A 25834-nucleotide genomic window follows, 5' to 3' on the forward strand; every position below is an offset into this window, starting at 1 on the left:
CTGCCACATATCAAAAAACCAGGGAGATGAATGGACGCATAACAGAGTAATGATGATTTTTAAACAGGTATACTTTCCGGCGAGTCTATGCTTCGCGGCGAGAAATTGCTACGTATTGTAGGTCCTGTAACTTGTAAATCAGGGACGATTCGCAGAATATCTGTGTATAGTACGAAGTATTGATGTCTTGTCTGCCACATATCAAAAAAGCAGCGAGATGAATGGACGCATAACAGAGTAATGATGAATATTATCAACTCATACCGTCCGTCAAGTCAAAGCGTCGCGGCGAGAAAATATTAAGTATTGTAGGTCCTCTAACTTGTAAATCAGGGACGATTCGCGGAATATCAGAGTATAGTACTAAGTATTGATGTCTTGTCAGCCATATATAAAAAAAACAGCGAGATGAATGGACGCGTAACAGAGTAATGATGATTTTTAAACAGGTATACCTTCCGGCGAGTCTCAGCTTCGCGGCGAGTAAGTACTACGTATTTCAGGTCTTCTAACTTGTAAATCAGGGACGATTCGCGAAATATCTGTTAGTAGTACTAAGTATTGATGTCTTCTTTGACATATATCAAAAAACCAAAGAGATGAATGGACGCATTACAGAGTAATGATGATTTTTAAACAGGTATACCTTCCGGCGAGTCTCAGCTTCGCGGCATGAAATTACTACGTATTGTAGGTCCTGTAACTTGTGAATCAGGGACGATTCGCAGAATATCTGTGTGTAGTACTAAGTATTGATGTCTTCTCTGACATATATTAAAAAACCAAAGAGATGAATGGACGCATAACAGAGTAATGATGATTTTTAAACAGGTATACCTTCCGGCGAGTCTCAGCTTCGCGGCGAGAAATTACTACGTATTGCAGGTCTTGTAACTTTTAAATCAGGGACGATTCGCGGAATATCTGTATATAGTACTAAGTAATGATGTCTTGTTTGCCATATATAAAAAAACCAGCGATGTCAATTGACGCATTTGTGAGTTATGGTAAATATAGTACAGTGATACCGTGACCTGAGTTTTAAGCTAAATGTTGGCATCACTGCAGATTGTTGGGATAAAACTGTGGGCCAAGGTAACACAAGTTGAGTTGGGTGTGATCTTCAGCTCGATGAAGTGTAATATACTAATCATAGATCATATTTACCTGCGAGAAGTAGAGCGGCTGTATAATAGGCAATAGAGCGGCTTGCAGTTTACAGTAGTTCGAGCACCTACCAAAATGAGCATGAAGCAGTCGAGGGCTGAAGTTGTTAAGTCAACTGTGTGCGCTTATTTGAAGAGACGACAGTACACTGTGAGTAGACATTTGCTAGAAAATGTTTTTTCCCCTGTGTCGCGGTTCACTTAAAGAGTTTTTTTTACTAGGATTCGGACGTGTCGTTGAAGTCTGACCACCAACTGTGTCAAACGAAACAGCAATTGGCTGTATTGGGTGCCGTTGATAAGGAAGCAGCAAATCAAAATTCTATTTCATTCAACAGTTTTGTTTTGGACTTCAACGTGATCGATCAGCATTTTTCCAAGTGAGAATAAAAATATTGTATATTTAGATTGCATTTTTTCAGTCTGATACGGTTTCTGAGTGATTTTGGTTTCTTTTAGGTTGAAATCGTGGATATCATGTCTGAAGGGGCCAGTCCATAGAGAGCTGTATGCTTTCTTGCCACCTCTTCTGTGCCACTTAACGATAGACATTTTACAATGGAATGTAGTGATGGAGTCAAACCCTCACACAGTGTCCTCGGCTGTTAATTTTCTTAAAAAACACGCTTCCTCCTTAATAATGGAAGAAACTCTTAAGGACAGTGACGATGCACTTGGCCATGGCTGTGTTCAGGAGAAAAATAATGTGCACGATCACGGCAGTGGTGTCAAGTATTGGAGACTCCTTGAAGAACTCTCTAACATGGAAAATTGCTGGGATATATGCAAGAGCAGACCTCTTCTACTCTTCAGGTATTAAGAAGTGCCTTGTTGTTTTGTTGAAGTTATTCTCTTCATTGTATGTACGATCTTAAGTAATTGTGGTATCATGTAGAAATAATTCGTCATTTTCTGTGATAAAACATGTTTTACTGTGATATTGTAAATGGATTACTAATGTAGAATAACCTTGTTTATTAATATTCTTATTACAGATTTAATCATTTGGCCCTTTGTTTGCTAAATCGTCGTTTTAGCATTATCGATCATCCTATGCAAATCAGCTAATTCTTGTTGCAGCACCAATTTATAAAAAATCAAATTATATGCACTTGCTAAGGCCTGCTTTCATGGTTTATTAACCCATTCAAGTTAAGGTCTAAATGTATGAATGCATGAATCAATGCAAAAAAAAACACACCACATAACCTGCCAATTTGTATGATAGCATGTACAGAAAATATAGCTGGTTCTAATTTGGTTCATGGAATCATACATTTTCTGTTGTGATCCATGCAAATCATTCATGCATATTGAGATTATTTATTTTTCCTTAATTTATTTGTTAACTTTTGACATCTCTTTTCAGTTGATGGCTGTGTTTAGGTCCTTTTTGTTGCCCCCTTTGTTTCATAAATACTCAAAAAACAACTAACTCTCAACAAAGGCATTGCCGTGTATCAAAGCATTAAGCGCAAAAAAATTTTACGCTTCAACTCTTTCCCTTGCTAGTTGAAGTTGAATTTTACTGCATAAGGTAATCATGAAATACTGATAAAGATGAGATTAATATCACAACTCACACAAGCACACTATTAATTGTTCATTGTCTGTTCTGCCTCACTAGTCTCAAATTTTTAGATAAAATCTTTAGACATGTATTAGACAGTGTCTTTGTCATGATATCATGGCAAAGCCTCCTTGTTGTTCTGTGGAGATCTGTGGAACTTATAGCTTACTTTCTGTCACTTTCTCTTTTATGCAAAAGTACTTAATAATAATAATAATAAGAAATACGTTTAGAAAGAATAGAAATATGTTTCATCCTGTGATGAAATTATGGGTTCTGCCGCTGAGTTGTTAAATTAAATAAATGGCTGGAATGTATTTAAGCTGTATAATCCCCCTGATCAGTCTGAGCCTAATTGCCTTTTTGGTCCCTTTGTTTGCTGCAATGATTTCATCTTTAGTAGTATAAATTTCCTACGACAGCTTGTCGTTGTCTCATCTATGAAATTATCTTTCCTGCATATGTAACGATGACTCCAGAGGTTTAGCAGGCTATAGAGCATCATCCAAAGTCTGCATTGCTGTACATGTACAGAATTCCCTCATTTACAAAGCTCTGATGGACTCCAGATTCAATGCAATGTATCTGAAGACACACTTGCCTCGCACCGCAAGTTATTGAGTTAGATTTTTAAGTGTCCTTGAAATAACCGTGATAACACTAAGCCAGATCTGGTCTTGCACAAAGCATCTAATGGATCAGATCTCCAACAGCTTGTCTACAGAGGACTTGGGTGCCTCGTTATCTTTCTGTGATGTGGAAATTTCTCCTCTCTTGAGCATGTGAGTTGAAAACAGTCTATATTCCGAAAAATTGGAGCATTTTATAATTTTATTTGCTTATAATATCCAACTCTTCTCAATGAAATTCTCTTCCTCAAAATTTCAAGGCCCAGAAAAATGCTTGCTTGCTTTGCAACGATTTTGAAATCTGTCATCAATGAAAACATTCATCCCTTGTAGATCGTTGCTGTCACCAAGCCATCATCTAAGTAGGTTCTGACATCATCTAATGAGGTTCCGACCTCGAATGTAAAAACATTGATCAGCATCATTGGACCTGAACCCATGTTGTCGTAGGAATGCTCAAAGCTGTTTACTTCAGCATGTAGGTGCTTGCTAAGTCTGTAAATACTTCTCTGAATCTTACAAACCTCACTGGTTCCACCTGCATATCCTCGAGGCTGCTTCATGAAAACTTTTTTCAAGCTCTCCAGATGGTAATACACAAAATTACCTGAGGTTCATCTCCTTACTTACCATAATGCTAAGAATTGAGTGGATCGCTCCCATCTTTGCCACTGGACTGAGGGTCTGCTGTAGTCAATGTCGTGATGCTGATTGTACCCCTTGATAATGAAATGCCCTTTGTCGATGCTGCCATCTCAATTTTTCTGGTGTCGGAAGACCCATTTACTTGGAATTGCCTTTGCTTCTGGTGGAAGCTATGTTAATATCCAGGTTTGATTCTCTTTCAAAGAAGCAGTTGTCTGATCCATAGCTTTATTCCACTCGACTGAACCCCCTCTCCTCTTGTAAACACATCTGCAAAGGTGTCAGGATCCTGCATCACTTGATTCACAAACTCTTCTACTTGTAATCTTCTAGATGTTTTGGTCTATTGAAAGTTGATCAATTTCTCAGAATTCTTCCAGATGAGTGGTTGGAGTTTTCTTTCTCATCTGTATCTGTCTCATCTTCACCAAGTGATTCGGCTCTCTTCTGGAATGCACTTAATCTCTGGGCAGCCAAATTTTCCTCCATTGTCGCTGATTACCTCTTTAATGTTAAGTCTATGTGTCCTTGCGTATTCTAAAATCCTTTTTAACACAACTTTGACTCCTGACTTTTGTTTACTTAGGAAGCCCTGATGAAAATTTGTGTAGCTCTCCTTGAACATTGCAAGAAAATGGTTTTTTTCTGAAGGATTTGACAAATGGGCCTATAACTTCAGAGGGTAAAAGTTCTCATTGGCTTTCTCCTGTGCACAACATTACTTGCCAAAAGTGCAGGGCTCACAAAAATCTGTCACTACCTTCGCTGTGATATTCAACTCTGGATTTAACTCTATTTGACCAAGAATTTCACTTTGATTCCTGTGCATCAGGGGTCCATATGTATTTGTGTGCAGTATAAAATTTGTGTTTATATTAAAAACCTTGTGTGTTGGCTAAGTCTGTATCTGCTACAAGCTTCAAAAATTAGAAAAAGTTTAGAATTTTGCATTTGTGCCCCCTTTGTCTGTATCTTGGTGGGGGCCTTATAAAAATTTGGAAATACCAGTGAAATATGCTGTGATCCTTGTATGAAATGCCCAAAAATTTAGAACATCTGTGCTTACTTGTCTGGAAGTTGCAGTATGCTGAAATTGTCCTAATTGTATTTCTTCTGACCCACTGAGTGCAAGCAATGTACAGATTGAGCACGTAAAACTTTTGGATATAGCCTCAGTGTGCATGTACATATATTTTGGTGAGCAACAGATTTCTATAATGGAATCAGCAGGTTGCAGTCAGCATCTTTGGATATTTTTATGGACAAAGCAAACAAAAATTGATTTTGATTTGTTGAACTGATTCTGATGGCTCCAAAAATGATCATTTTAGTCGAAAGAAAATAGGCTTAAATTAATGGTTGCTTTGTTTCAAGTTATTTTGCTTGTATTAAAGAAAATCATCAGTTTTAAATTTTTTTTAATACTTATAATGTATGGAGATTCAAAAGACTAGAACACTCCTTTGCTGTTTAGAACTTGTGATTGAAGAATAGAGCCATCTTTCAAAAACCTCTCCATGGTGACCCATCACATTTGAAAATTACATCAATTTAAGGTCATTCCATGTCAGTTCATCCAGGCATGACACCCACCGACTCGGATTTTGATGAAACTTGGCAATTTTCATCCTTCCATGCAGGAATGAAACGGTGTAAAATATTTATTGGCTATCTCTAATAGCTTTTTTTTCACGACCATTTGAAGTTTGGGTGAAACTGCAGTTTTTCAATGAATGCGGTCTCCAGAGGCACTTGTACCTCCAGAGGGAAATAATTTGTCTCAGCCATAGTTTTCATCCGATTCTTATGAAAATTTGCAGGTTTGCTATAGAAGTCATGGGGATTCCAAAAACTAATTGAAAAATATCCTAAGGGATATTGGAAATTCTCTAAACTCATATGTTTCATAAGATTTTAGAACATTTTGCGTCAAAAACATGGTTCTGTAAAACATCAAATTTTGACCCGAGGCAATATCTGAATCAAGCTAAATTATTTTTTCTAATATTCCTTAAGGTATGATCCACCACCTGTAAAAATAAAATTCATGGCTTTTAGCTTGCTTTGTTGTTAAAAAAAATTTTATGTAAAAAAAATCCCTTTTCACGACTCTGGTAGTCAGTGTTGGGTCCTCCTTCGAGTGTGATGAAATGCTTGTGTTAACTGTTTTCTATATCTAGGCAAATATTTACAACATGAATCTAGTACACAATAAGTTCAAAAATTAAAACATTTTTTATGTGCAGGTTGTTTTTCTCCCGATAAGAAAAATAATTTTGAAATAGAAAACTTTAAGGAATTCATAGCACTTACCCATCATTGCTGGGGATAACTTGATTGTTGCTTTATAAAACACATCAAAATACAGGATACATGTGAATACAAGTTAACTTTCTCCATTTTGTATTGACTTATATATATTAACTCCATTTTTTATTGACAAAACACTTCACGAATGTGTTTGAATAAAAAAGTTTGCAAAGTACTGGATAAAGACTGCAGTGGACTTAGTTCAGTCATTTTACCAAAATGACGAGTATTCACGCCTTATGCCAGGAATGAAAGATAAGGTGAGTGTGTCCGAAAATGTCCACAAGCAAAAGAGGTTACTTCTAAGAAACCTAAATGAGCTGTATGCAGCTTTTAAATTTGAATTCCCACACGTGAAAATAGGGTTTTCAAAATTCTGTCTGTTGTGACCTAAATAATGCGTGTTGGCAGGCTCCTCTGGAACCCATTCTGTATGTGTCTGTACTATCCATCAGTATGCATCACTTCTTCTCCACGCATGCTCTATAGAGGAGACCTACAACGACCTATTTGATTACTTGGTATGTTACAAAGATGACAGGGATTGCATGTTACGGCACTGTTCAGAATGTATGTCTGACAAACGACTGAAGGAACATCTGAAAAGTAAATTTGAGGAATGGGACCCTGAAGATGACGTGACATACAGTGAATGGTTGACAACAGATCGAACCCAACAAATTAGGTTAACAGTGACTCTGGATGAATACATCAATAGTCTGGTGAACAACCTGGAAAAACTTCTCCCACATTCCTTCATAGCCAAACCACAGGCGAGATACCTAAAAGAACTAAAAAATAACCTACAGCCAGATGAAGCCATTGTTTTGCTGGATTTCAGTGAAAACTACCATTATGTGACAAGATGAGCCTCAGGGTCATCACTGAATCAGGATGGTTGTTCCCTACATCCAGCGGTAATTTATACTCGTGGACAGCTGCAGAAAGATCTCTGTGTCAAGTTTGTGTGAATTTTCTGATGATCTAGAACATGATGTAGCTTTCGTTTTTGAAACGCAAAAAATAGTCACTCAGTTTTTAAAGGAAAAGTTCCTTGAAGTAAAGAAAGTGCAAAATTTCAGTGATGGTTGTGCTGGCCAATATAAGCACTGTAAAAACTTTATAAACCTGTGCCATCATCACCTGGACTTTGACTTGCATGCTTCTTGGTCATTTTTTTGCAACTAGTAATGGGAAATCTCCATGTGATGGGATAGGCGGAACAGTTAAGCGCATTCTTATAAGAGAAAGCATTCAGCGGGATCTGGGTAACACAATGACTTCCATTGAAAAGGTGTATGGGTTCTGCAAGTACAAAGTGGATAAAATTTTACTTTAATTTAAAAAAAAAGAACAATTATCAATGATTCGGTAACAATTAGAAAATCGCTGGTGCCATGCAAAAACAATCCCAGGTACTCGTACAAAAAAAATTAGCTTTGATACCACCCACAGTTCTGTCCACAATTTCTTGATAAAGCCAAGTTGGGAAGAAATTATGACAAAAATTTCTACTAATTCTTTTGTGGCCTGCTTGTATGACAATCACTGGTTTTTTAGGCTACTTATGTCAAAGGATGCTGATCAATGTGATATAAAAGTGAAATTCTTGCATCCTTATGGGCCTGCAAGATCATTTTACTGGCCAAAAGAGAAATAAGATATTTGCCATGTTCCTGTAAATAATGTCATTTATAATGTGGAAACTCCTAAAATAAGAGGCTCAGGACGAATGTATTACTTCTCGGAGAAAGACATTGAACGTGTGAACCAGCGGCTGTTGGATTTAAAAGGAAAACTTGGAATTATCACTACTGGGAAAAATATGTAACTCTAGTGTCCACTGAAATATTACGTTTCTCAGAGATAGGCCTAAGTGAAGACCTTGGATACTATGCTATTTAACCACAAACTGATGCACAGACAAAAGTGACAATATATTGTGATTGTTGATTTATTAGTTGTGCAACATTAATGAAGTAAAACACATTCGTGCAGTTTTTTTTCAATACAAAATGGAGAAAGTTAACTTGTATTCACATGTATCCTGTATTTTGATGTGTTTTATAAAGCAACAATCAAGTGATCCCCAGCAATGATGGGTAAGTGCTATGAATTCCTTAAAGTTTTCTATTTCAAAATTATATTTTTCTTATCGGGGGAAAAACAACCTGCACATAAAAAAATGTTTTAATTTTTGAACTTATTGTGTACTATCTAATCTTTCATGGGAAGAACACATCAATAAATTAACTCAAAAAATGGCACAAATCTGTTATGCATTCCGTGTACAGGCATCCCCCGAGTTACGTAAGAGATGCGTTCCGGCAGACTATGCGTAAGTCGAAATTTACGTAAGTCGAACCTTTGCGTTGGCGCTTCAGATATTGCTGTATAACAAGTTGTATCGTACAGGAATGAGCGCAACCACATACGCCACCACATCCATCGCTAGAACTGCAAATTTTCACGTTGATTGCTGACTTGGGATTTATAAGCGATTTTTCTACAGAAATTAATGAAATTTCCTTCGAGGAATGACAAAAATGGGTCACTTTGTTATTTTTAGCACGTAAAAAACTCTATAACTATTCGATATTTTTTCTACCATAGGTTGTACGAGCGAATATCTACTTCTTCGCGCTCGCATTCGAAAATTAACGTAATCATTTGAAATACGGTTATCGCTTACGTAAGTACGGATTTACGTAAGTCGAGACATACGTAACTCGGGGGATGCCTGTACTCAAGGAAATCACTTGTATTCAGGTATTGAGAACGATATATTTTGGCTATGTGCAGTCACTTCTTAATTATGGTATTCCATTTTGGGGCTCCTCTATCTTCCTACCAAAATTATTTAAAATGCAAAAAAAGATTATTTGCATAATAACTAATTCCAATAATAGAGCTCCCAGGAAACCTATTTTTGAAAAACTGGAAATCTTACCACTCCCTTGTATATATATTCTTGAAACAGTCTCTCTTATTAAAAAAAACTAAGACATGTTTATTAAAAATTGTGACATTCATAGTCATAATACAATAAGCCAAAATGAAATCCATGTAAGTCAGCACCGAGTAAATAAAACAATTAAAGGCATAGACCATCAGGGAATACTTGTGTATAATAAATTGCCAAGCTATGTAAAAAATATCAAAAGTTCCTTTAAATTTAAGTGTGCCGTGAAAAAACTACTTTTAAGGAAATTATTCTATAGTGTGGATGACTTTTTAATGTAAAAAAATTTAAGTGTGTAATTGAAATGTGTTCACAAAAAAAAAATTGTAAACTGTATTCATTTATATATTTTTATGTTGCTTTGTTATTTGAGCATTGTTTTTCCATTCATATTGTGTAATACATGTAACATCCTTGACAAAGCCATGCATAATGCAAATGCTTACGGAGACTTAATAAATCAATCAATCAATCACTAGATTCATGTTGTAAATATTTGCCTAGATATAGAAAACAGTTAACACAAGCATTTCATCACACTCGAAGGAGGACCCAACACTGACTACCAGAGTCGTGAAAAGGGATTTTTTTTACATAAAATTTTTTTTAACAACAAAGCAAGCTAAAAGCCATGAATTTTATTTTTACAGGTGGTGGATCATACCTTAAGGAATATTAGAAAAAATAATTTAGCTTGATTCAGATATTGCCTCGGGTCAAAATTTGATGTTTTACAGAACCATGTTTTTGACGCAAAATGTTCTAAAATCTTATGAAACATATGAGTTTAGAGAATTTCCAATATCCCTTAGGATATTTTTCAATTAGTTTTTGGAATCCCCATGACTTCTATAGCAAACCTGCAAATTTTCATAAGAATCGGATGAAAACTATGGCTGAGACAAATTATTTCCCTCTGGAGGTACAAGTGCCTCTGGAGACCGCATTCATTGAAAAACTGCAGTTTCACCCAAACTTCAAATGGTCGTGAAAAAAAAGCTATTAGAGATAGCCAATAAATATTTTACACCGTTTCATTCCTGCATGGAAGGATGAAAATTGCCAAGTTTCATCAAAATCCGAGTCGGTGGGTGTCATGCCTGGATGAACTGACATGGAATGACCCTTTAGCCATTTCCATGTTGAAGTTTTACTGTTACCTTACATACATTAAATGGAATGTGAAACGTAGGGATTCAGTTCTTTGTTGGATGTAATTAAAATTAAATGGAGAACAACGTTCAGAAATAGTTCTTCTATAAAAATATTTCTTTTTGCCATCAGTTGAGGCTGATCTTGTTGGCTTGTTAACCAAGATATCTTCTGAATGAAAACTTTGTTGAAGGTCAGTTGTGCTCCCAACGATGTTTAAATTTGAACTTATTTGTGAAATCAGTTGTTGAGAATTACTTCTTTTACCCCGTTAGATGCCAGTGTACATCCTAATAGGGGCATGTTAGAAAATTTCATTATATTAAAGAAACTATCCAGAGCCTATTTTTAATTAGTGAATCGTTCATGCCTCCTTGAAATTCAAACCTCATATGAAACCTTTCCTAAAACATGTTTGGGTTGGTTCACGTTGGCTTAAAAACCCTCCAGCCAAAAATGTGGTGAAATTTACCTGTCTGGCTCACAAGGAAAGCTCACCAAGCAGAGCTCATAAGCCTGACTAGCAGCCAGAGGCAGATCTACGTGGGGGCTGAGGGGGCTATAGCTCCCCCTTGGGTATCCAATTTACAACAGAATAGTAATTTTTTCTGACCACCCCCCCCCCCCCTTGTCTTTATCCTGAATAGTGCTAGTAGCCTTAATGCCTCTGAACCATGAGCATGGTTGTTGTTGACATTTGAGAATAATGAGTTTTTTTGTAATAAATGTAATTTACATGCAAGTTATGATGAAGAAAACTGAATGAAGAATAAGGAACTTTTTTGAACTTAATAAATTTCATTACCCTTCAGGTCATGCAAATATCGCTTGAATCTTACATCTGGAGCTGTTGCTGTTCTTCAGAAATATCTCGCTGACCATGCTCATTTGTGCCTTATACAGGTGAGGAGATGTTAAGTACATTGGAAGGAGAGGAGTCATTTTCTATTATTGTTTGTAGGATATGAATTAAGTGTGCATTCTTTATCGTTTTATGACAATCTTTTTTGGACAAATTTTGCAGGCTATTGGCACATGGTTTGATGTTGTTGAGGTACCTAACAGTGTTTTGGTAAATGAAGATAATGGTGAAGAAGATGATGAAGATGAAATAGTTGTCCAACTATGGGATGAAGATGGTGCTGGTGTAGAGATGACCAACCACACAAACATTTCTAGTGATTTCAAGGTCAGTTGTGCTCCCATTGATGTTAAATTTGAACTTATATGTGAAATTAGTTGTTGAGAATTACTTCTTTTACTCCCGTAGGTAACAGTTTACATCCTAATACGGGCATGTTAGAAAATTTCATTGTCTTAAAGAAACTATCCAGAGCTTATTTTGAATTAGTGAATCCTTCGTGCCTCCTTGAAATGCAAACCTCATACAAAAGAACCTTCATTTGACACACTTAATATGTATTTTTACCACATGCTTTCCTGGTAACCGCAAGTCAAATCTATCCTGGATGATTTATTTCCAATTCTTTCTGAATAGAGATTGACTGTGCATCTTTCGTGTAAACGCTCCTCTTTATTCTTTTGGTGTTCACCCGATCTTGCCATCCTCCAGTGCTCCAATTCCTCCTGGAGGACAAACACAGCCATTGTCTTTCATTCCATTCCTTTAGGTTGAGATGAACACAACTTTGCCCTACTTACCATCCTCATTCCTCCTTCCTTAGCCCAAAATCAGGGACCTGTTGAGGTTCAACAGATTCATGTGGCTCTAGGAATGTTGTGTCTGTCCTGCAGTGTTGTATTTGCCTTGCCTGTTAAATCAGCAAATGCATTATTCACCTTATCATCCTCATAAATAATGGTTGGCAATGGCAGTGTAAATAATAACTTACGAACGCCAAAATCCCTCCTCATTAAGCAGGCTATATACTATGTAATTTTTGCCTCTATATGTTCAGGAAAGCAAAGGTCAACCTGAATCATTATGAAGCACATAAAGTCATAATATGCCAAAATATAAAATTGCAGGAATTCGCTCAGCCGCTGGCTAAACATCATGCAATAAGATTATAGTGCTATCACTTATCAAATCCATTAAGTTAACTTGTCTGCTCTTGAATTAACTTAAAATAAACAAAACAATATATATTAAATAATATTTACTTACAATAAATGATTGGTGACAGAAAAACATCATCCATCTTCACATGTTGCGCTTTTGGTCCAAATAACCACTCTGTTGTTCTCAATGGAATTACATAGCTTCATGAATGAGTTCATTTACAATGAAGTGTAAACTGCTTTGTAGCCCTCGGAGGAGCCGTGTGGTGCCGTGAGCAATGGTTGTGAGGAGGAGACATCACCGAGAGCTGCCACAATCCAAGGCCTCCCTGGCCCTAGTGCTCAGGGCTCTGTGATGAGCGGCACTGCAGCCACTGAGGCAACAGCAGGAGACGAAGAGAAACAGATGGCGCTGCTAAAGGCGGCAATCCAAGGCGTCGAGGAGGGCCCCTGCCCACAGAACCCCATCCTCCTCTACTCAGTCCAGAATGCAGATGACAAGTGAGTCAATTGAACATTGTTTTCCTATCTTGTGCAACTTTTCCATATTTGATGAGGAGCTGACCAGTGTTGGACAAGATGCAATTGTGGAGGAATTAATGAAAAGTACTTTTGACTCCATTATTCTATGTGGACCTTATTATACTTGTTCAGCTGAGGAGTCATGATTGAGTATGAATGACATGTGCTCTTTGATGACTTAGAGGAATTTTGGGAGAGCTATTGAATGCAATAGAAGACTGAAAACTGAAGTTGTGGAAGGGGTGAAAAGACTTAAAAATTTAGGTAAATGGCTGGTCTAACCTCTTATGATCTTTAAATATGTATCCAAATGAAGTAAATTTCATGGCTCTATTTTCAAGGCTCCATTATTTATCAAAGTCAAAGAGTCAAAGGCTCAAGGAGCATTGCCTGTTCAAACTTGTAAAATTATTTTTCTTTGTGTATACAAAGTGTTATTGTTGCATAAAGTGTGCAGTGCCACAAATTACGTACAGCACACTCCCGATTATCCGGGTTGCGGATTATCCGTGCATGATTTTCACTCTCGCTCAATTTTCTCTGCGATCTTTATTTAAAAAGTAAAATCGAACGCAAAATTATGGGAATTACTGCATTAATGCTAGGATACACTGGGCTTATTACCTCCGTTAGAATCGCCTTCGTAAAACGGAAGCGATCGCGTGCTAGCTGCATTCACGGGAGTACCGTGTTTCTATTTTCCAAGCTTCGTAGTGCGCGACCTCGCTCCGTGATCACCGATACACGTCCGGCGGCAGTTGCAACCTGGGCAACTAGTTCGAGACGCGACACTATGGTGTGGTGCCTGATAGTGTATTTTCCTACATCGAGCAGTGGTTTTGAAGCATTTGTGCAAACCACTTTTCTGTATCCATGATCACGCAGCCACGGATGTGTGATTTTCAAAATCAGGCCTTACATGGAACATTAATAATACGATTACAGCCATGTTATCGCCGCTAAAAAGATTACAAACTGGCGAAGAAAGCTCTCATTGAGTCTGGGAAGCACTCTAAAAAGCAGAATAACTGTATAAATAGTAATATATTGTTTGTTTTAGGTAAATTATGAACATTGCAAGACATTTAAGTGAGAGTTTGGATTATCCGTGTTTTATGATTACAGTGGAACTTGTTTAGTACGTTTCTGAAGGGACCACAAAAAATGAACGCACTAACCAGGAAAACGTGCTAACGAGGAAAGTAAAAAATAGCAGTCGGGGTAATTGCAATCTGTGGAAAAGTTGTCATAATTACAATTACTATCGGTAGTTCTCGTAGGATCGCCTTCCTGAACTCTTTTCACCTTTAAAATAAAGAAAATGGGCGCTACATTGAAAAACAATACCATGTGAATAAAATCACAATGTTTCATAGATTTCCCGAAGACAATTACATGAAAACGGCGTCTTTCTCCCGTGATTTATCCTATATGTATTTATAGAAAGAGGACAAGTAAAGCTAAGTCATTTCTTTTTTGTCACAGCATACTCGGAGAATATAACAACAACCCTGAGTATGTCAACGGGTTGTTTTTAAACATCATAAAAATTGGACAAAATTATATTAACCTTAAATTACGGCAACAGCCATACACATTCGCTTCTGGAATAAAGCCATATCGATTGTTATATCGATCGATATATTGAATAATAACACGCAAGATTATTAGATTACGACGTAATTACAAGAAGATTTTATATTATACAGTTGAAATTTACTTCAAAATTTGTTTAATGTCGTTTGCTTTCGTGCCGAGATCAAGTATTTTTAATCTAAGCTTCGCGTGGAGATCCAGAGCATCGTCTGCTCCCGCAGCAGTAGTCAAATACGCACGTACTCCGTAGCATTGACGTCGTGCAGTACTGCTTTAGATAAAGTGGGAATTGGATAAGACTCATTTCTTCATCATGATAACTCGTGCAATAGCAACAATTGCCCACTCGTGAAATTTGTGCGCAGTGGGCTCTCCAGAGGCAACAGAAGGTGAGGAGCTCGGGGTGGGGAAAATTGGGGCTTCTCATTGGCTGCAGTTTTGCATAGTCAGTCATTCCTGATAAATTCATCACGTCATAAGAATTGAGAAATGCATTTGGATAAATCACGGTCGAAGAAAGATATGTAGAATGAATGCAAGAATGTTAATGGCTAGTAATAATAAATTAAATCATGAATTCGGAGCTTTACGACCCTGAAGAAGATACTGGAGAACGAATTGCGGGTTGCGTCACGGCTTGCAATTGAGCGTACTAACCGGGAAAGCGCAATTTCTTCAAGCTTACTAACCAAATACTTTTGCCTGTATTTTGTTCCGATGGTACCGGGACCGAGAGAAATCGTCGTACTAAGGAGGAAAACGTACTAAGGAGGAACGTACTAACCAAGTTCCACTGTATTCGTGCTGTCTCTTCCCATCATTAGGCCAGATAATCGGGAGTGTACCGTAATTGGTGAAGTCCTATCGACTTTTTTTGTTTTATTATTCAAATCTTAAGTGTCATACTTAGCTTCTCATTTAGATTAGTTTCTTGAAGCGCTGCAATTTTAACTTTACCTTCCGGTTGCTGCCGCAGCGTGGTGTGCACCAATGTCTCCTACAATGCAGACATGCTAGCTGCTGGCTTTGGCTCGTCTGAAATCAAAGTGTGGGGCCTCACTGAAGGTGGACTTCCTGCTGACATCCGAGAAGTTGCATCCAGTGGTTTTGCATCGTGCAGCAAAGAGAGGAGAAGAGCGACTCGCTTGGCATGTGACATGCTCTCCTCTTCATCTCTTGAAGCGGACGTGTGCGGGTAAGCCTTTTTATTTCAGTTATTATCATTTGGGACAAAGCCTAAATTATCTTAAAACTGAAATTGAAAAAAAGTTTTATTTATGGGCTAGTTTGTGCAGATCTTTAATGCCACAAATACCTATATGATGTGTTAAATCTTCCAAAAACTGAAAGTTTGAAAGTTGTGAGGACATCATTTTTCCATGGAAATGCATGAAAAAGCGTCCAAAAAATATTTTCAGCATAATCAGGCAATATTACACAACATATTCAAAGTTCATAAATTTCGATTTTCTGCTTATCGTGCATGTTGCGTGTATTATGTACAGGAATTTTGGACTTATATTTTTTTTCCTTTTTGCTGTTTGTGATTGTAAATATTTATATTTTTTCTTTTGGTGATCCATGAAACTTTTTGGGCCATATTTCAAGGAAACAGCTGCTCAGCTGGAAACTGTTAATGACATTTGTGTTTTCAGGAACGCATTTGATGAAGAGGAGGAGGATTGGACAGCTTTGCCTATTGTGCTGCGCGGGCACAGTGGTGCTGTGCAAGATGTTGCCTTCTCTGGTAACACCCTCTTCTCTTGCTCTGCGGACACGACCTTGCGAGCTTGGAATCTCACTGACCACAGTTGCATGGCAATATACAGGTGTGTGTGTGTGTCGGATTTTTGGAATTGAGAGGTGCATCTTTCTAGCCTTGCTGGTGGTTTGCATATTGATATCCGACTCTTCTTTTATTATTTACCATGAAGATCTTTTGGCCTTTGTTGGTTGAAGCAAGTTCTCTCTCACTCAGCTTACAACCTGAAGGTTGGTTTGGTTAGGTGAGCATAGAACTCACCTCTGACTAAGCCAAAGGCATGTGAATTTCATACAATCAGGGTTGGGGGACCAATTCCTATCCCTGGGCCACCTTGCACTTCGAAGTGGTCATTTTATTTGAAGTTGTTCGAAGGCTTCATCTGGGATTTAAACCCGGGACCCCTCAATTAGCAACCAAGCACTCTACCCACAAGGCTACTGCACCCCCGGCACGCAAGTTGTAATTCCATCAAATCAAATGCTCTTCTGTTTTCATGTTTGAATCCTTGAATGTTGGGTTTTCTCTTTTCTATGATTCTATAGTCAAATCATCTATCTGCAGCACTTGGGACATTGGTTTGTATGTTGTTAATGAAGGGGGACTTTGGACTTTATTCAGTAGTTCAATGCAAAAGTGGGGTAGAATAGGTGAGGGTAGAGTTCATGCCTGGCTAAGCCACAGTCATGGAGTCCACGCATTCAGGGAAGGGGGGTGGAGCATTAGTTCCTTTCTAGTAGAGAAGGGACAAAAAGAACTGAAATGTCAGTGAATTGAACCTATTTGAAAGCTGGATACCTCCACTGCATAAATGCTCAACAATCACCCATCGAATCAAATCTGCTCATCTAGATACATAGCCTTTATAGCACTAGATGAGCGGATTTGATTCAGAAGGCGATTGTAGAGCGTTTATCCAGTGGAGGTATCAAACTGTTTGTGTGCAAAATTTTGCGAATAAAAAATTATGGGTAACCATCAAGCATAGCTGCCTATTGACCTTCTTTGTTGAAAAGGTGTGCCCTTGTTGAATGTGCAAGTGCATGCCATGTTGTTAGCTCCTTGCTTGCTCTCTGGCATCTCCCTTTTTCAATTATCAGAAATGATTCTAATTTTTTAAATATGGTCTGCATATCTTTCATCTTTCTGCATCACTTCGGACATTGCTTTGTATCTTGTTAATGAAGGGGAACTTTAAATGGACCATTGTTGGTGTTTCAGGGGCCACTCGTATCCTGTGTGGTGTATGGATGTATGCGCTTGGGGCCTGTACATGGCCAGTGGCTCCCACGACCGCACAGCACGCCTATGGAGCCCTGACAGAGTCTACTCTCTGCGCACGTACGCTGGACATGGTTTGGATGTTGATGTAAGATTGTCGCTACCTAATTTATTTGTACAATGCCATCTTTTTTTAACCCTCAGACTGCTGGAACGTTTTTATACGTTTTCTACCTGGACTGCGTAAAAAAAGTTTTTAAATGTTTGACCAATGCTCGACTACCTTATTCAGTTTCCCAAAATTTTTATTGCTACGCAGATAGAGCCAAAGTGCGCTTTCCCTCCCTGTAGGGATCGCTAATGCTGCTAAACTCTCCCTGACCATCTCTGAAAAACAAAACGTTTATAAACGTTCCTTCAATCTAAGGGTCAAGTATATTTTGTAATTAGGAGTTGCATGCTGCTTGTAATTAGCATGGATTTCTGACACAACACGTCTATCACACTTCACTATCGAACACAAAATGAACCATGCTGCTTATCCAAGCCAAGCCGCTTTCACTCACTCAAACAGGCCAATTGTAGCCTCTTACATCCCGCGGCTCACAAAACAACCTATTACCACTGCGTTTACTATTGCAGCCAGAGTCTCACATAAACAGGCCGATCGAAGAGAGGCTCTTCATTTTTTGGCAACTAAGAATCCTAGCAGCTTATTGGCTGCTTGCACCCTGCTGCTCAAAGAGCAACCAATTACCAAAATAATTAATAACCAAAAGAGTTTATTGTTCACAGCCAGGACTGGTTCCACGGAAGGATAAGGAACAGGCCATGCTTTCAGTTCACGGGAATAAAGCCTTTACTGGTTATTAAAAGAAAATGGATAACCAAAATTTGGAATTTTTCCATTCATGAGTGTTATTTGCGACTTCTATTATACCGAATTTCAGCCAAAAAAATCTTTTTGTTAAACTAGTAACATTTTCGGTGTTAAAGGATATAAGAAATGTCAAGGGGACAGAAAATAATTTGGTTATTCTGAATATTTCATTACACTAGCGTTTGTTGTAAAGGTATTTCACTGTATAATAAAGTTTGAATGGGGCTCAAGTTAAGAAAATGACCGAGGTATATACGGAAAAACTGGAATTTTCTCCCGTTTTGAATATTCTCGAGGGTGAGGATGAAGAATACATATGAGGGTATTTCATATTTGTCTAGTGAGCCAATCCATTGTTCAGTTTTTAAGCAAATTTCTTAATCTGTGGTGGAATCAGGAGTTGCTGGAACAAAGTTCTATAAATAATTTTATCATTCGGGTTGCATACACTCATTGGATGTTTTGGTAGCCTGTAGAAGGTTAGGTTGACGTGCTTCTCTGGACCATTATTTCCCAGCCAAAATAATTGTCGTAGGTTAAGATCCCTAGAATACAATATGTGTTGGAGGCAGTTGACTAGAGGTGTCTGTGGAAAAACCAAAATTCATGCAATTTTTTATATTTCTTTCAAATTTTCAATTTTTTTTGGGGAAAATTTGATAAAGCCAGTTTCCAAAAACTTATTCCAAATCATTTTCAGCCCCCCAACTCTATACAAAATTTCAGCTCTTCTGGAAGTGGTAGGGAATTCGTTTCCACTAGCGAGTAAGTCATTGACACTAGGAATTCAAGGGACTTAATATGCAATGGGCATGATGTAACTGTTTCTCTAGTGAAATATCCTCATTCTTTCAAAAAAACATCCCAACAAGGGTCCAGTGCAGGTGCAATATTTGTGACTCCCCTCTATAATCTAAGATTAACTGTGCTCATCCTGTAACATCTCAACCCGCACATCCCTCCCTGTACTGAATCCTCCCTATACAACGAATTCGTTTTTTTTCTGTATTTCCAACAAGAATCAACAAGCTCTTTCTCTTAGCAACTCTGGTGTCAATTCAACTCTTTGGAAGTACATAATATTCTATGGAAGGAAACCATTTATTGTTCAATTTACTTTCCATTGACTTCTACAAAACATTAATGAAATGCTGTATCTGACGGCATCAGAATTTCCTCCCATTATATGTATAATTCAGGTTTACAGGCTCATCTTTTTTAGTGAATCTTTGGTATTAAGTGCTTTGACTTAAAACAGAAAGTCAATTTTAAGCATGATGTGGCTGTTATTAGCGGATGCATTGTTATGAATATTTCATGGTGCTTTGAGTAATTTTGTCTTCAAGGTTTTGTGGTATCTTTAACATCGTTTTTATTTTATGTATATGTTAATATCACTTTAGCATGTGGTATTATTGAAGGAACTCTCATGATAAGTTTTGAAGTAACCTGTTGTTTAACCAAGTCGTGAATTTCTTTCAGTGCATTCGCTTTCACCCCAATGGCATATACCTTGCTACTGGTTCCTGCGACAATAGCGTTCGCCTGTGGTCAGTGACCGAGGGGAAACTGGTACGGGTGTTTCCTCACTCGTCCAAAGGCCCGGCTGGATCGCAGACCAAGTCGGCAGTCACCCCCGTTGTCACCTCACTCGCCTTCTCCCCAGATGGCAAATTCCTCGCATCTGGTGGTACGTATCTCCTCATTGACGCTGAGGAAAATCCATTGAATGCTAAATTTCTCTCAAGTTTTTTATTTCCTCATTTGTCAACCATTCAGTTGACTAGCTCCTTGTCAGGCTTGACCTTTTACTTGCCAATTTGTTGAAGCTCTTATTTAGTCATGTGATTTTCATGTACATACAGTAGAAGATCGATAATCCGGAATGCGTGGGACCAGACCCTTTCCGGATTAAAGATATTTCCGGTAAATAGATCTGTTCCCTGGATGCAGGCAACACTGCAATACGGAAAATATTTTTTTCCGGAACGTGCATTGGCATCAACAGAAATGATGTATTGCTGAGTAAGGGATCAAGAAAAACTCAATAAAATTCATGATGAAAGGCGTGAGAATCTTGGATATTTATTGAATATATATTATGGTGAGAATCTTGGATATCTATTTGCCATCTGTGATTAAAAAAAGGTTCAAAACATTTGAAAATATTCTTCGTCCGTAAATCGCAGAGGTACTCTTGATAAGGCCAACTGTAAATGAAATAAATATGGCAAATAATATTTTTACAATCCGACTGGAATATCAACATTTTGCCTCTCCGTATTTTTCAACATGCAGCTATCGCAAATTCCATGTCGTTTTCACGACTACTAGCATACATTTATCGGTAATTATCAAATCCTCCGATCGGAGGTAATCCCACTTCGAGTACGTTACCGTAAATAACAATCGAATTTGAATGTTAATTCTTCAATTTAATATTAATAGTCGCAGCTAATCTTTTAAGGGCGGAAAACGCGAGTATTTTGGAAAATCTACTTGGCATTAACTTCATAAACAACGCGTTCCCTAGCGGCATGAATCCCGAAAAATTGAAAAAATTGCTTACCATTACGTCCATTGGATATTTATTTGCCATGGGTGGAGTGGCACGCAGTATCTGTGGCAGCAACATCCGCGCACTTGGTTGTTGGTGCGTTCTTCATGAGGTCGGTAAGTTTGACCTGTTTCCAGCGGCTGCGTCTCTCTTGTATTAAATTGTTTTTCAACCTATGCATGTGTAATACCTCCATATCGTTGGAAGAAGAGGGCCTCTGCTCCAAGTACTTTATGAGTTTTTCTGCATAAGTGATTGCGTCCGACGTAGTAATTTTCTCCTCATCAGAGCTGCAGTCACTGTCGGTCACGTCTTCATCAACTGTCGAACCCGTGACTGCATCCATTATCTCTCCATCGGTCAAGCTTTGGTACACTGGGGCATTATTGTCGCAGGCATTCCATTCTTTTAGATCTTCATCACTTATGTCGGCATCCAGCTCTTTCACAAAATTTATAAAATGAGAAACGGGATCATTCGACGGACCCTGGAAGCCATCAAATTCTGGTATGTCGTCAGTTTCCTCACAGCGGTTTTGAAAATCCGGCAGCAAATTACTCCAACATCTTTTCAAAACCTGGGGAGTAACCTTATCCCACGCTTCGGCAATACACCATACTGCATTTTTAAGGGTAAATTCCTTCTTAAATTCTTCATAGGAGAAAGCAGTGTCACGGTTGATGATATTTTTCATAACTTCACTTCGATAGTGACACTTAAGGCTATTTATTATCCCCTGATCAAGTGGCTGGATTAGAGCAGTACAGTTCGGCGGCAAAAAAGACACTATAACATTCTCCTCGACGAGAGTTTCTGCTGGAGGATGAGCAGGGCAGTTGTCCAACAACAATAAAATTTTTGCATTTTCAGGCAGTCCAAGAGCCTTGAAATTTTTTCGGACCTCTTTGACAAAGTTAGTATGAAACCATTCCTTAAATAATTCTTGCGTAATCCAAGCTCGCTTATTGGCTCTGTAAATCACAGGAAACTGGTGTATACCCTTAAATACGCGTGGTTTTGCACTTTTACCGATGACCATGAGCTTGCATTTATGGCTCCCGGCAGCATTGGAACAGGCTGCGATGGTGACCCTTTCCATTGATTCTTTCGCTCCGCTCGCAGTCTTTTCATCGCGGCAAACGAACGTATTTCGGGGAAGACAGCGCCAGAACAATCCAGTCTCGTCCATGTTGTAAATCTGATCCGGTGAAAGATTATGTTCATCCACCAACTTTGCCAGCTCGAGAACTATTTCACGTGACCGACAAGGCGTGTCATTGGGACATTGTGAGTCATTTTTGACCTGCGGCGAATACAATGTCTTTGGGAGAAGGGTGGAGTGGTGCAGTCGACGTTTTCGACCAGTCCGCATGACTCATAGGGAGAGTCTTAGGGCCTCGCGGCGGGGGTCGCCCGCCCAACGACCAACTCGAGAATGCAATGCATGGTGGCCTTTCATTTTTCTCTTGGATTTAATTATCGCAATCTCAGGTTCAACCGCGGGTCATTAGGAAGGGTTAAATATGTTTTGAGAACATCTACTTGTGAAAAGGGATTGCCATATCCAATATTAAAACTACTAAAGGGCTCCCGCGATTGAAGCAACTGGTAATTTCGCTCGTAGATTTTCAAAAAAGGCAAATTTCTGATCGGAAAATAGTGCTTTCACCAGGGAATATGCCAGCTGAAAAAATGTGTTTTAAGCAATACGTTGATTCTCACTGCTGCAAAATGAGCGCATGCAGATTAAAGACGTCGATAGAATTCCTCTTCCTGACGGTCGGAGCTCATTGAGTGAAAAAGAAGGCAATCATAAGAAAATAAGCAGTTATCATTCATGTTCCTTACAGTTTTATTTTAACTGCAAATCTCCTCGGATTAATTTGAAGTAATTTTGGGCGTGCGGCGCGCACAATGTAAACTTCAATCCACTTTCATCCCTCTACTGAAGTCCGGAAAGTTCGAGGAATATACATGGTACGTTGATTCCGTGAAATCTTTTGCACGAAATCACTACATCTAGGGATCCCGGATCACGAAATGAAATATTTTACAGAAAATAACGGCAAATTAGTTGACTATATCTCTTGGGATTAGCGAGAAGACAGCCAGGCTCTGAGACGGCGATTTAACCACTTAGATAGCCATATTTTCGGCGATGCAACTTAAAAAATAGAAATTTTGAAAAACTCCGGGAAAACCTTCCGTTGTTTAGATCATTCCGTTAAATAGATTTCCGGATTATCGATCTTCTACTGTAATATGTTCTATTCAATATACATCTTGTACAATGGGAAATAAATGGGCTGCAGCTCTACTGTGATCCATGCTCTATTATGTGGTGCTTCTGTTCTGGATTCAAATGTCTTGGGGACGGATTCACCATCATATCCTGCTAGGTCCTTTAATAGTGTCTATTCTTCTTCTATTGAGAGGTGTTCTTGATATTTATGACCTAGCTTTTGATATCCTATTGAGGAGCACAATATATATATACCGTATAAGCGCGTGTAAGAGGCGCACCTTTTTTCCCAGAAATTGCAGCCGAAAATGAGGGTGCGCCTCTTACACAAACTTCTTATCTTCCCCCCTCCCCTTCACCGGTCGCAAGTCTAAGGGGAACTGAGTGGCCTTGGTTTTCAGTGTGAGTCAGTCATCTGTAATCCTAGGTAAAAAACAAGCGGCAGGCAGGGGAGTTTCTCCCCAAGTGACGTATTTTTAAAATGCTCCTGTTTGCTTTTCTTGTAAGCATCCAGCCGTCACGTCGGTACCCCGGAGGTGAACATGGAAAAGATCGCGCGGGGGTTTTTCGCTCCGGAGGGTGCGCTAAATTTACTGCCACGAGTGGGCATCCCGCGGCATTTATACTGCATACAGTAATCAGTTATCAAACGTAGAGAAACGCGTATTTTTGGATGACATACCTGGTCAATAGTCTATATCTGTCTTGCCGAGTGATTTCCATTACGCTGATGACCTGATTTTCCAAAAATCATCTTCAGATGCTAATATGAGGATTATTGCAACTGAAAATTATATTGGTGTCAAAACCTGCGCTTTAAAAAATTCGAACGAGTGCATTCATTGTTGGACTAAATTGTGGATGGAAGAAATCAGAAATGCTTATAAGTGAAGAGCCCGGAAAGAGAGGTCCAGGGGAAGGAGCGCGATCCCTCCGTCTTCGAAGCAAGCAACGAAATACGGAGGGGAAGGAGCGCGCTCCCTCCCCTCCATTATTCAAGCTACGAGGCTATGAGCGAAGGAGCACGGGAAGAACACGTCCGATCTTGCATGTGACGTCGTTGCCTTCAAAGCGAAGGGGCGAAGGCGCAGCAATGTGATATACGCAGTTTGTGTTGCCTAAAGTTTCCAGTCCGTCTCGTCTTGTTTGAATGCGCTTATGCTACGCTTTTTTCTTCCGAAATTGTCCTGTTTGGACTATTTTGAATATTAGTAGCCTTGTTTTAACTATAAATCTTTGTGTCAAACAATTAGAGCTTAAAAAACTTAAATTCTGTCAGATATGCGTCGCATAAGATCTCTTTCTTTTTTTGAACCTCGTGCGTGTCATACAATTATTGAAAGCTATCGAGATATCTTCGGGCTCAGTAGATGACTTGGATTTGGCCTCCTTAAACTGGAAGATCGATCAAGGTCAGTTGGTGAGATGGGGTAGGGATGAAACATGTTTCCATTGTTCCCCTGTAACTTGATGTTTTCCTATTTTCCTGTGGGGTCTCGAAAGGAAAAAAAAACTGTAGAGGCATTGGCTGATGGAGGGCCGAGTGTGGTTATGTTAAATCTACGACGTGGTTATTATCCCACGGCGCTGAGATTGCCCCGGCGCTGAGATTGTTGTCCAAGCTCTTGGGAAGGTTCATGCTATGTGCCTGTCGTGTTTTGCCTTAAAATTTTCCACGGCTGCAATTCTTTTGCAATACTCCTGCGAGAACATTTAAACAAAATTGTTCGTGAATAGGACAAGCATCGTTGAGCAACGGCATATGCAAAAAGAGGATCAGAACTCTTTCTACTCCCTCTTATGCCGCTATTACTGCCGCAGTTATCAAAATTTCTTCTTTCAATTAATATTGAAAGAGGAAAGTTCGATATTTGTCGAAATTCCAGGCGTATGTCTGCAACACCGCACGATAGTATTAAGAAAATGCCGCAAAATTTTTTTCTTCATAGCTCCGATGCTCAAAATAGGGGTGCGCCTCTTACACAAGCTTATACGGTATATATATACAGTGGAACTTGTTTAGTACGTTTCTGAAGGGACCACAAAAAATGAACGTACTAACCAGGAAAACGTGCTAACGAGGAGAGTAAAAAATAGCAGTCGGGGTAATTGCAATCTGTGGAAAAGTTGTCATAATTACAATTACTATCGGTAGTTCTCGTAGGATCGCCTTCCTGAACTCTTTTCACCTTTAAAATAAAGAAAATGGGCACTACATTGAAGAACAATACCATTTGAATAAAAAATCACAATGTTTCATAGAATTCCCAAAGACAATTACATGAAAACTGCGTCTTTCTCCCGTGATTTATCCTATATGTATTTATAGAAATAGGACAAGTAAAGCTAAGTCATTTCTTTTTTGTCACAGCATACTCAGAGAATATAACAACAACCCTGAGTATGTCAACGGGTTGTTTTTAAACATCATAAAAATTGGACAAAATTATATTAACCTTAAATTACAGCAAAAGCCGTACACATTCGCTTCTGGAATAAAGCCATATCGATTGTTATAGCACTCGATATATCGAATAATAACACGCAAGATTATTAGATTACGACGTAATTACAAGAAGATTTTATATTATACAGTTG

The 25834-nt window shown here is 38.6% G+C and overlaps 2 protein-coding genes across 2 annotated transcripts in view; one reads left to right on the plus strand and one right to left on the minus strand.

Moving 5' to 3' along the window:
• The window catches only part of LOC124156870 (TAF5-like RNA polymerase II p300/CBP-associated factor-associated factor 65 kDa subunit 5L), a 38106-nt gene that overhangs the window by 6486 nt on the left and 5786 nt on the right, over positions 1 to 25834 (plus strand). The window contains exons 2-11 of the mRNA XM_046531363.1: positions 1106 to 1317; positions 1389 to 1546; positions 1626 to 1979; positions 11247 to 11337; positions 11459 to 11623; positions 12704 to 12957; positions 15551 to 15769; positions 16230 to 16403; positions 17558 to 17705; positions 19920 to 20127. Of these exons, the coding sequence (XP_046387319.1) occupies positions 1243 to 1317; positions 1389 to 1546; positions 1626 to 1979; positions 11247 to 11337; positions 11459 to 11623; positions 12704 to 12957; positions 15551 to 15769; positions 16230 to 16403; positions 17558 to 17705; positions 19920 to 20127 (1846 nt within the window). The 5' untranslated portion in view covers positions 1106 to 1242. The remainder of the gene's footprint in view (positions 1 to 1105; positions 1318 to 1388; positions 1547 to 1625; positions 1980 to 11246; positions 11338 to 11458; positions 11624 to 12703; positions 12958 to 15550; positions 15770 to 16229; positions 16404 to 17557; positions 17706 to 19919; positions 20128 to 25834) is intronic.
• On the minus strand, positions 20539 to 22228 carry LOC124156880 (jerky protein homolog-like). Its single transcript, XM_046531372.1, has 2 exons — positions 21007 to 22228; positions 20539 to 20647 (listed from the first exon to the last, which is right to left on the minus strand). The coding sequence occupies exon 1, from the start codon at positions 22181 to 22183 to the stop codon at positions 21026 to 21028; it is 1158 nt and encodes a 385-aa protein (XP_046387328.1). The 5' UTR covers positions 22184 to 22228; the 3' UTR covers positions 20539 to 20647; positions 21007 to 21025.

The sequence above is a fragment of the Ischnura elegans genome, chromosome 1 (genome assembly GCF_921293095.1).
Source record: "Ischnura elegans chromosome 1, ioIscEleg1.1, whole genome shotgun sequence".
NCBI lineage: Eukaryota > Metazoa > Arthropoda > Insecta > Odonata > Coenagrionidae > Ischnura > Ischnura elegans.

What these genes read in the sequence shown, in the direction of transcription:
- LOC124156880 (XM_046531372.1), bottom strand. Translation starts at nt 22,183, where the DNA reads ATGGACGAGACTGGATTGTTCTGGCGCTGTCTTCCCCGAAATACGTTC.